Source organism: Pempheris klunzingeri, chromosome 4 (genome assembly GCF_042242105.1).
Source record: "Pempheris klunzingeri isolate RE-2024b chromosome 4, fPemKlu1.hap1, whole genome shotgun sequence".
Taxonomy (NCBI): Eukaryota; Metazoa; Chordata; class Actinopteri; order Acropomatiformes; family Pempheridae; genus Pempheris; species Pempheris klunzingeri.
In genome coordinates this window covers 6,989,371-7,000,560 of record NC_092015.1, presented here as the reverse complement: position 1 = coordinate 7,000,560, position 11,190 = coordinate 6,989,371, and the positions used below count along the sequence as shown (strand labels likewise).

The window sequence follows — 11,190 nt, the reverse complement described above, 5'->3', positions numbered from 1 at the left end:
ATGTTAGTTTTGATTAAATGTACAATCAAATGGTCAAAACAAATTATTTGAAAAAAAATTAATTTCATTTGTGTTGAGAGACATTTAACTGACTCAGAATAAAAAATTAAAAAATAAAATAAAAGTAATTTATATACTCAAATGCTTTCCATTCTTAATTTCTGAAATTTAGCTCAGAATATTTAACTGTATTTCACTCTTGGTACAGAATGATTTTTCCAACCCTTAGCTGATCGAAATTTACAATATAAGAAAAATACTCTGTGGTAATTAATATGGAATATATACAGCCACTAGATGGAGGTATTAGGCTCAGAGTCAAAGCATTATTTACTGGATTTAAAGAGTTAAACTTACCTCAAAGCACAAAATAGGCAGCAGTGAATACAGAGTTTCTTGTTTATTGAAATGATTTTTTCAGAAAAGTTCAATAATATCTGGTCTAAAAAGAATCTCAATGTGCAACTAGAGTACTTGAGAGCCACCTGAAAGTAAATGTACCTGCTGAGGTTTTAAAGCTGGAGTTTAAAAGAGACAAACCAGACCACTCAAAAAAAAAAGGAGACTAGCTGGTTTGGGATCAAAGTTAGCATCGCACTTCAAAATTCACATTAAATATTTTGTCAATACATAAAAATACAATCTAGATTTTGATATGAAACACTACAAATATGTTGAAGATATGTGGATAAAACCAAACTGAAACACAGAAGACAGCAGTGCAGATTGCGGCAGACACAAATACAATGTTTTACAGTTTTAGACTCCTCAGAGTGGCAGTAGAGAGGCAATAATATCTTAGCAACCCTGCTACGTATCGAAGGTTTACAGCTTCAGTTATACGAAACCTTACATGTTTGCATATCATTTGATTTTTGCAGGCACAGTCAGCAGCAGTAATAACTTCTCATATTAAACACCACATGGAAACACCACAGTATAGCAGATGCTGTTTAGTCCTTACAGTTACAGATACAGATCTGTTAATCACTCATTCAAAGCATAAAAATTGCACTTCCCCTGCCGGGGAAAAACTTTATGATTATAAAAGATTCCAGTGTCTAGTCAACAACAAATCGACTTAGTAAGAGTTGAGTTAAACTGGTATCATCCAGGATAAGAGATAGTACCTGAATACCAGCTAGAATGTGTATCAATGTACTGTAAATCCAAAATGGGTGTTTTAATTCGTGTTATATAATCTGCTGTTTATAATAAAGATTAAAGTGCTTAAGAGCTGAATTAAACTACAGGATAAACATATAACAGTATAACACGTTTTATAAATAATATTTAATATAGATTTATCTTATAGAAATGTAAGGCATTACTGAGGAGGAGATACCATTATACTGGTTAATTGTTCGGTTTCTGCACTTGCTTCATGTTCTCTGGTTTTTCCTGAAGCTTGTAGTCTTCCAAAATGGCCTGCGCTGTCTGCTTGCCAGTCCTTTTCACCACAGCTTTGATCCCCAGGTTGTCAACATTGAACGCAGTGATCCCAACATTAATGGCGGAGTTGACAACGTGGTCTGTGGCTTGTCCTGCTGCTGCCCCGTACCTTCATCAGAGGTCAGATTGGGTGAGAGGTCAGAGCAAGAGGCAAGAAACAGAGGATTTAGGGAGAATTAATTACTATGCAGTCCAGGGAAAGATGCCATGCTGTTTGTCAATTTTAATGAGGATTACACTCATGCAAGCGCACAACTTTAATTTAAGAAAAGTCTGCCTGCAATAATCTGAATTTCAACACTTTTCTCACTATGATTCAGGAGTGTAAGGGTGGGAAATATGTATATAATCATCTATCATAGTATATCAGTATCAATGTATATTGATACTGAATTATAACTTAAATTGTAATGATAAAAAGCCAGATGGAAATGCTTGTTTTTGGCTAATCAAGTTAATTAAATACACAAATTGACAAATTGAGGTGCTTCACTTAAAAGGGAGAAACTGTACAATGTTTAACGGTTGTACATTATATTCTCTCTCTCTCTCTATATATATATATTTATGACATGACATCGCCCACCCCTGTAGAAATCAATGATCAACTACATTGTAGATTCTTTGCTCATCATCGGGATATCTAGAAACAATTCATATATTATAGGAAGAAAATCAGGAAGGACAGACATTGCTAATTGTGAAATTTCTATTAAAAACATTTGGAGAAGTCAGCGAAAAGCAGAGCGACCATGTGAATTGCAACATGGGGAAATGCAGTGACTTGGCACAGGAAAAGTGACTTAGAGTGCTTGGTGAAAGAGCCAAATCATTCCAAAGAAAATTAAAAAAAGAGAAGAGGCTCATGTCATGCTTGTGATTAGTGGTGCAGTTCCAGAGCTATATATAATTAGGAAAAATTACATTTCTTCTCATTAGGTGGGTCAAAGATGGTTTGTAGACCCCTAAATCTGTAAAGCAAATTGAAAAGGTAAGTGAGTGCGTGTTTGGTTTTTCATGTATAATGCAAGAGGCCATTTGCAATATACACATCAAAAACCTATCTAGCAAGCAGTATTGAGCAAACATTTGCATTTCTTTAAAAAAAAAAAGCAAGTGAGAGTGGGCAAACAAGTTATCTGCAGTAGAAGGTAAGACTTACTTATGTTTTACAGTGGTGACCGTCTCTGATGCTACACTCGTAGTAATGTCCTTTGCTGCTGCTTCCAAACCAGTCCACATGGTTGCAAATCCTGAGCAAATACAGAGTATGTTAGGCATATTTTAGTACCTTTTAGTAACTTCATCTTAAAGAGTATAAAGTGTAGCTGCACTCTACCCTGCACTCCACTGGCTGCCACCACCATGGCTCCATCTATGTTGGAACGCCCATCCTTGTCTGTCCTCATAGACTCTGGGATCAGCTTGCCTCCGTGTTTTTTGACGTGTGGAGCCAACTCACGACCGACACAGCCAGCGACCGTACACACTCCGTCCACTGCAGTAACACAGCATTACTCAATTAGAGGTCCACTGCCAAATAACCACACAAGGCCAGAAAAACATGCTGACTGAGGACGATTTAGTCACCTAGAAACTGGCTGACTTTGACAGCTCCCCCTGTTGCTTGCTTGGCAACATGGAGGCCTTTGGTGACTGTGGGGCTGACGTGCGTCGGTTTGTCCTCTGGAGTGATGTGTTCCCTGAGTTTAGATGCCCCTTTGTGAATGGCCTTGCCTGTGTACTCAGCTCCTTTCACGAGACCCCAGCTTAGCCAGGACGCACCTGAGAGGATGACAGGATCGCTCAGGGATAGTCATGCTGTCTCGTATATTTCCTAACTAATTGATAAAATATAAAGAATAAACAATATTTTAGGGGGAAGGTGCAGTTTGACCTTACCTGTCAGGATCCCATTTGCCACCTTTTCACTCCACTCAGGCAGAGCCTTATCATCCTCTGTCTCTGCTGGTGTGGTCTCGGCTGGTGCGGTCTCAGCTGGTGCGGTCTCGGCTGGTGCGGTCTCCTCAGGTGCGGTCTCCTCAGGTGTAGCGATGGATACCTTCTGACTGAGATTAATGGTCTCTTCAGCTTCATCTGGAGCCTGATCATACAGACACATTGGTTAGCTACTGTAAGATGAAGGGGCTAAGACCTACTTGTTAGTCAAAACCTTTGACCAACTTGTCTGCTACTTTGTGCAAGCTGTACACATCTCCGTTCAGATGCTTGTCTCCAAGTAACCCCCCTCAGTTCACACAATAGCTTCTCTTATTATTCTGTACCTCTCATTACAATGCACTGTTTGTTTGCCAATTTAAAATATCTCTGTGCAGCCAGAAAACAGTCTCCCTTTGTGCTGAAAATCTTAAATCTTCTACTTGACCCATAAATGAAAACAACACAAAAGTGCCTACTTGCTGATATGGAATCACGTCCATCAGAGAAGATTAATAGCCTGACTGCATACATCAGAAAGGACCCTGTTTGGCACTGATCTGAACCAGCGTCTCTGCCTCCATCGTGGCTGAACTGGCACTTGTCTTTCAGCTGTAGCTCTGAGGTTGTTCTAACTGCTGCAGATAAGCGTATTATAACTAATTAATTCTCCTCACCTGCCTGTCTCAAATCCCCACAATGCTGAGGCTGGGGTTACTTGGAGAAGTGTGCCAGCTCAGAAGTAAGCAGGAGCAAGATGTCCATATCAGGCGAAAAACACTGAAAAACTTTGAAATTTTCTTACTCTGAAGCTGCACAGCATGCACAGCTGTGACTACAATCTTTTTCAGGGGCAGAACAGATTTAATATTTGCGCTGTTTCTTATGCTTGAAGAATTTATTTGTGATGATTGACTTGGAGGAGGGTGGAGGTTGTTTAGGAACTGCCAAACAGCAGTGAAATCATAAGTCATCTATTAAATGCAATCATTTTGGTGCACTTTTTAGGCTAGTCTGCACTTTTAACTGTCATTGGCTGGCCATCCTGATCTAAAAAGACATGGATTTGTTAACATTAGCAGCTGGAGCTCAGGTATTGTAGTATTACATTAATATTATGGAACGACTAGACTGATGAGTGGGGTCTCAGCTTTCAAAGAACAGGCAATATGAAGATGCATCCCCTCCCATATGCCTGCAACTACTAATGGCGGCAGAGCACTCCAAGTTCAGTCTCTTTGCCTAAAATAGCTCTCCCCACTGGCACAAGAGGATTTGCCAAAAGCCATTATGTAACAATTCTTTGGCGATTTCAAATAATTGTTAGACATATTTTGATGCGAAAACAGGAGAAATACATTTCTCTCAACATTCGAATAGTGAGAATGAAAATAAAAACATAAAACATAAAAATAAATGCCATTGAGCTGCAGATGACCTGCTCTGATATATCTATTGAAATATATAGGCCACATTTGCATTTGATGCCCAAAGAATGTCAAAACATATGTTGTGCTGTTGCCAGTCTTGCCGCACAGCAACACTGACTTGAACCCTGAGATCCGTCATCTGGGTCAGCAGGTCCTGGAACAGTTCTCTGTTTGCAGCAGGCAGCTCGGCAGACAACACCACCCCCACATAATAGCCTGGAGCTGGCGCCATCATGTCCGGAAACATAAACACACCAGTGTTACACAGCAACACTGGAGAGTTCATCGCCATTAGGGGGTATAGCCAGTCACACACCTGCCAAGAAGCAAAAGAAAACACATGTGTGATGCCATCAAGACGTGTATCAGCCCAAAATGTCTTTACTTCTGAAAGATGTGCCCTAATACACAACAAAGCATCATGATCAATGAATTTATGAGCTTTCAAGTATAACCTCAAAATGTCTGGCCTTACATGTCTAATGGGAATTCTGATTAGTGCGACACAGTGAACTGTCTGAGAGAAGACAAACCAGAGGACACTGTCTCTCTCCGACTGCTGCATGTCTAACGGGATTATAGGGCATAACAGTGTAAGCAGGGTTTAGATAATTACTGGCACTCATGTGAGTCACTGATGTCACCGACTGGCAACAGCACCTGGGAAATTCCCCAGTGAAGAGTCAAATTTATGTCCCATGATCCACTGCTGTCCGTGTATTGGCTGTTTTAACAGACAGTAGGGCAAAATATTGCTTAAAAAAAACAAACAAAAAAACCCTGAACCCTGAGTTCAAGTATTGATTCAGTCTTTTGACAAAAAAAGTTGACATAGCTTCAAGTAATTTCCTATCTTATCACTTATAGTAGTATTTAAATATGAGCTCCACATTTGCAAACTAATGCGGTGGTTCAAAGGCCCGGAGGTCAGTAAAACAGCTGCAGGACAAAGTAACAGTGTACCTAAATGTGTCAGTGTCAGTGTCAGCTACTAAATTATATCAAGTCAGAAAAACAGATTAATAAAAAAAAATGTTGTTATACAAGCTCAGCTGCTGGACCGCTCATTTACAGGTCTGCATAACAAGTTTTAAGGCAAAAGCTTTGTTGAATTTCCATTTTTACCAAAACCTGTTCTCACTAGCAGTTAGTAAACCTATTTTAAGAGTTACATTTATCACAACACTGCCTACTATGATTGCAAGAGCAGAAGCCCTCCAGTGGGTGAAAAGACAAACCAGCAGAATGAGGCACTAGCTGATATGTGTTGGCCATTAAAAGCATTATTCACATTACTAACAAGGCTCTGACAGCTGGTCAGGTACGAGAGAAAAGAGGAGAACAGCTTCAGCAGGAGGAGGCTGGTGACAACAAATCAACTTGTTTCCTTGTTAAGATGCAACTGAATGTGTTGGTGGGTGCTAGCAATGACGGCAGATGTTTGGAAACAGAAACACAACATTTAATTGTCCTTATTAATAAAAATGTATTGACTGTTGTTTCCAACAAAAACTGAACATTATGATCCTCATAATTGTAGGATTTGTTAGGAGGTTAGGCTAGGTTGGTTAGGTTGGAGGTTAGGTCATTAGGAGTGCTGCTGCAGTATTTGATTGCATCACTGTACAGAGGCAAATATTTTATGGTATCTCACTGTGCATTTTCAGTACCATAGTTTAAATTTTGCTTTATAAAGTACCACACATACTGTACTTTTTCTCAATTTGAGAAAGATCAGTCATAAGATCAGTTTTCTTTATGTGTAGGGAGTTAATGTCATGAATGAGCTTCCATCTATGTCTAATTTTGAGCCCCTAACGATACTAACGTGGGATTTCCCCGGAAGATGACATCATAACCATAAACCCATTGGGATTAAGGCACAGAGTAAACAGCGCTCACATGATCGCGTCCACAGGGCAAGGGATAGGGATCGTTAACGGGCCTATCTCTTCTTGCTGATGACTCACAGTCGAAGAGGGCTCAATGAGCCAAACAAACATCTTACAAAATCAGGTTAAAGGGCACAAGAGAGCTGGTGACACTGCAGTGGTGACATTTCACTTGCAGTTATTGCATCAAATGGTTGGCTTATCTAGTCTTTTTGAGCTTTAACCGAGCTTTTTTTTGAGCTTCTCTTACCTGCAGAAATGCTGGTGGTCGGTTGGGCATGCTGGCAGAGTGATCACTAGTAAACTTCACCAGCCGCAGGTAGCCCGGGTATGATGGAGCGCTCACCTGCCCTTCAGGTGTGACAAAGAATATCTGTACACCATGAGGGATGTACAGCAGCTCCTCTCCCTCTTCACCAATACTCTGGGGAGATGGTGTCGAGTTAGACGTACGACTGTAGAACTCATCCCCAACCAGTGACATTTCCCCTGCATCTGTCCCATATGAGATAGATAGGTGGCCGTCAGCCGCCTGAGGAGAGTAAGCTGGAGGCTGCTCGGCTGGAGTCGCAAGCTGTCCGGTAGGCGAGAGAGGCAGACCCTCGCTGCTGCATGCAGGCATGCCTCCTACAGCTCCTACTGCCTGGCCATTAGCAGAAAATAGATTTGGTGGAGCTGGCCTCTCTGGCTTCTTTTTGGTGGGCAGTGCTGGGTAGAGACCCTCTGCAGACTTGCCCGTGGCAGCAGGGCCGGGCACACTGCTAGCACTCAGTGTGGGATCAGATCCAAGGTCAGGGCTGGTCTCTAGGATGGCCAAGCGAGTGGTAATGTTGTTCAGCGTCTCCTGCATCTTCTGCTGCATCTCTCTGGCTGATTGCCAGGAGCTGCCGACACACTCCTCTCCCAGTGAGGGCACACTGATGGCCCTGACCAGGTGCTGCCTTCCTCGCTTGTAGAGCTCCAGGGCCTGAGCCTTGTCTCCAGCTTCGTCTGCTGTGAGTCCCTTATTGATGCACTCAAAGGCCCTCTCATAGCCATCTTTGATCACATGAAGTCTGGCATTGTCGAATGCATCTTGTTTAGCTTTCTCCATTCCCTCTGAAACAAGACAATCACAATTAGCCTCATTACTACAGCTTGACACTGACAGATCACACACACACACACACACACAGCATTAATAAGGACCAGACAACAGAAACTACAGCTTCAGATGACACACTTAATAATACTTTCCATTGATTAAAGTTACAGGTTGATCTACTTAAGCTTGGTGACTTAACTTCAGCCCCAGTGTTAAACTCACATCAGCCACAATCACAAGTCAATCTATATCATTCAGAACAATAAGACCCGTGTTACCTAACTCACTCTAATGTGTGATGGGCTTTCTGGTGTAAAAGAGGTCACTGAGGGAGGCTAAAGCTAATGTTGATAATAAAGTTGCTAACACAGGCGAACAACAGCTAACGTCTCTGTCCGGCTTTCACAGTACCAACATCAACATGGTTTAATATAACAGCGACAAATATTAACTAGTTACCAGTAGTTTATCCATTAGCTAGTTAACGGTGTGTAGGCTTACCCCAATGAGCGGAAAAAACTCTGAACAGCTTAATTAGCCAGTTAGCTGTGTTGTAGTTAGCTAACTTGTCAAAGCGGATCCTTCGGGCGATCAAATGGCGTTGACTTCAATCCGCAACGCGTCTTCCTGTGTGAAATTATGGTCTGTTAATCTCTGACAGACCTTCTCACAGATCCTCCTCTACACGGAGTAGAGATTTCTCTACTCTTGACTTCACGGTATTGACCTTTCACAGCCAAAGCACCGTGGCAGGCGTTTGCTACGGTTTTGATTTTATTTTGAAAGTATTAACAAGAAGTGTACGTAACCTGCCGCGGCAGCATCGGCGCACACTTGACTGAATATATATTTTGTAGTTCTTCCCTTTGGCCACTGGAGGGCAGTAAACACTCATCCTATGACAATGCCTTAAATACATTTGTGGTCTCGACGCAGTTGAATTAAGAATCCAGTCGCCATCTAGTGGTCAATAACATGAACTGCAACACATTCAAATTAGTACGTTAGCGTCACTGCAGATATGGCAATACTTCCGGTTTCCGGTAAATACTTTCAAAATTCAGTTACCAGACTGAAGCGATCAGAAATAAACCAGCACAAGATACTACTAGCTACTTCAGTATAAATAAAGATAATAAAGAAGAATAAAGATGTTCAGTGAGAATAATAAGGGAATAAGAGATAGGAGAAGCAAGCCTCCCCACCACTGATTATCTTCTGACAGTAAAAGTAACATTATAATTGCAGCGCTATTCAATGCCATAGACTTCAGCGTATGTGCTAAAGTCAGCATGGATTTAAAAGCATACTACCACTTCCGGTAGGTACTTTCAAAATCGACTAAATTGATGTAATTAGAATTATCATCAATTAAATTAATGGTTCATGAGTGGCCTGGTTTAGTTAAGTTTAAGATTAATTTGCATTGAAAAAGAAAACAGGTAGATAGACAGATAGATAGATACAGCTCTGCCTAATAATGATAATAAAACTTTGTTTATATAGTACTTTTAGAAAACAAAGGTACAAAGTACTTAACATGGTTAAAACTGTTTGGGACATGAGATCAATCAACTCAGACCGTTAAGATAAAAACAAAATAAAAGAATAAAATACTGAATAGTAGAGATAAGAGCAGTAATAATAAAACCAATGAGACACATTGGGGAAAAATCACCAGGCTCATAAGGAAACAGTAATTCAGTGATGTAGCTAGAGGCTGAGCCATGCAGTGCTTTAAAAGTGATCATTAAAATAAAAAAAAAATCAATTCTAAAATGGACTGGTAATGAATAAAGTCATTCCTATCCTAAAACCTTTAAAAGCAAGTTAAAAAGAACCCAGTAGTTAAAATCTATATGTAGCCTAATTATACCAAGCTGATCTCATCAAGAGGCAACGGCTGAGAAAGTTTTATTCCCACATGATTTATAGGGGCAAGACCCAACACTTACCTGATTAATTTGTTCAGGAGGTGACCGCTTTACTGCAACATGTGACCTCTCCAAGTTTACTGGCCACCCGCAGCAGGAGTGACGGAAATTGACACTTTACTCACATACACAATATGGTTGTTTGATGATGTTTCCACTCTTTGAACAACACTCTTTCTGTGCTTCTTTCAAATTTCTTAAAGCAAATGCTGACCCATTTGGAGACATCCTGACATACTGTATGTGAAGAGTTGTTGGAATCTCTGTAGTAAAGCAAAAAATGAAGATTTCTTTCACATTTGAAAAAAACATTGTAGGTCATGTTGAACATAGAGACACATTATTACAGGCTACTGCTGCTAATCTGCTCTTTAAAGTGTCCATAAAATAAGTGTTGAAGGTGGGAACTATAATCTGCAGAGGGCGCCAAACCCTATTTCAAATGGAACCATCTGATGAGACATGGGACTGGAGGAAGACATAAATTCATCAAAACTTTTTATAGCCATCATATAAATCTAAGCATTTTGTCCAAGCATGGGAATGATTAGACTTGCAGCTTGGTATAAATTTGCCAATAATGACCATGTAATTGCCTTTCTGCAGCACATGGGCATTAAAAAGAAAAGGCTAAAGTCATTAAAAGTCCACAGTGTAAACCAACATGCATAATTAACTACAAAGTCACTTTTCCATGATTGTTCATGTCCACATTTTATTATTCTGACTGCCGCCAGTTTCTGCATGTGTGCAGATAGTCGCTGTGAGCCAGAACAAAGGCATGTGATAAACATCATCTCCAGCCTCCATCCTGCACAGACAACCTGATACTGGACACACTCCTCACACATGTGGAGGCAACAGTGTAGGATTTAACTATGTCATGTCCAGTTATACCTTTGTTCTCCATCACAAACAAACCACATTTATTTATTTAATAAAATCCGTCTTTAAGATTCTGATGTTCCTTATTTTCTTTACTTTTGTCCATATTATCATAATTTTGGTCAAAGTGAGTAAAAAAGTTGATGATTCATTCTCCTTTTTATAAATTCACCAGTAAATACACCACAGGGTAAGTTAACCTCTTTGTACTTCAATTTTTTCTGTATTTATCTGTGTCGTTGTTCTTGTGTATGCACTTCATATGGTTTACGTCAGGGGTGTCCAATCTACGACGCGCAGGAGATTCTAAAAATGTATTGGAATGCGGCCCACACATGGAACCTGCGCTGGACTGTGTTGTACTTCTTAGTCTCACCGCTAGGTGGAGTAACGGTCTTGAACGAGGCAGCTTCTCTATAAAATGAGTAATAGAAGAAGAAATGTGCTACAGGTGACCCAACATGGCAGAATTAAGGAAGTGTAAGAGAGCAAGTTAGTGTAGAAAGTTTCAGATGCGGTGTGCGATGAGAGCACAGCTAATAACTAATGAAGATCACTTTTGCATTACGGAGGAG

General features: G+C 40.5%; 1 protein-coding gene across 2 annotated transcripts; it reads right to left on the bottom strand.

Moving 5' to 3' along the window:
* Positions 1-396: 396 nt before the first annotated feature.
* spartb (spartin b) lies at positions 397-8,548 on the bottom strand. 2 transcript variants are annotated; one of them, XM_070829719.1, is made up of 9 exons: positions 8,298-8,548; positions 6,963-7,808; positions 4,939-5,136; positions 3,355-3,556; positions 3,043-3,237; positions 2,792-2,950; positions 2,615-2,705; positions 2,377-2,423; positions 397-1,561 (listed from the first exon to the last, which is right to left on the bottom strand). In XM_070829719.1, the coding sequence occupies exons 2-9, from the start codon at positions 7,803-7,805 to the stop codon at positions 1,455-1,457; spliced, it is 1,842 nt and encodes a 613-aa protein (XP_070685820.1). In that variant the 5' UTR covers positions 7,806-7,808; positions 8,298-8,548; the 3' UTR covers positions 397-1,454. The 2 variants fall into 2 exon arrangements, with proteins under 2 accessions (XP_070685820.1, XP_070685819.1); XM_070829718.1 differs by lacking the exon at positions 2,377-2,423.
* Between the last annotated feature and the right edge of the window lie 2,642 nt (positions 8,549-11,190).

Coding starts and splice junctions, on each gene's coding strand:
- spartb (XM_070829718.1), bottom strand. CDS start 7,805: ATGGAGAAAGCTAAACAAGATGCATTCGACAATGCCAGACTTCATGTG. Junction 3,557..4,938: donor TGACGGATCTCAGGGTTCAA/GTCAGTGTTGCT, acceptor CTGTATGATCAG/GCTCCAGATGAAGCTGAAGA. Junction 3,238..3,354: donor GGCAAATGGGATCCTGACAG/GTAAGGTCAAAC, acceptor TCATCCTCTCAG/GTGCGTCCTGGCTAAGCTGG.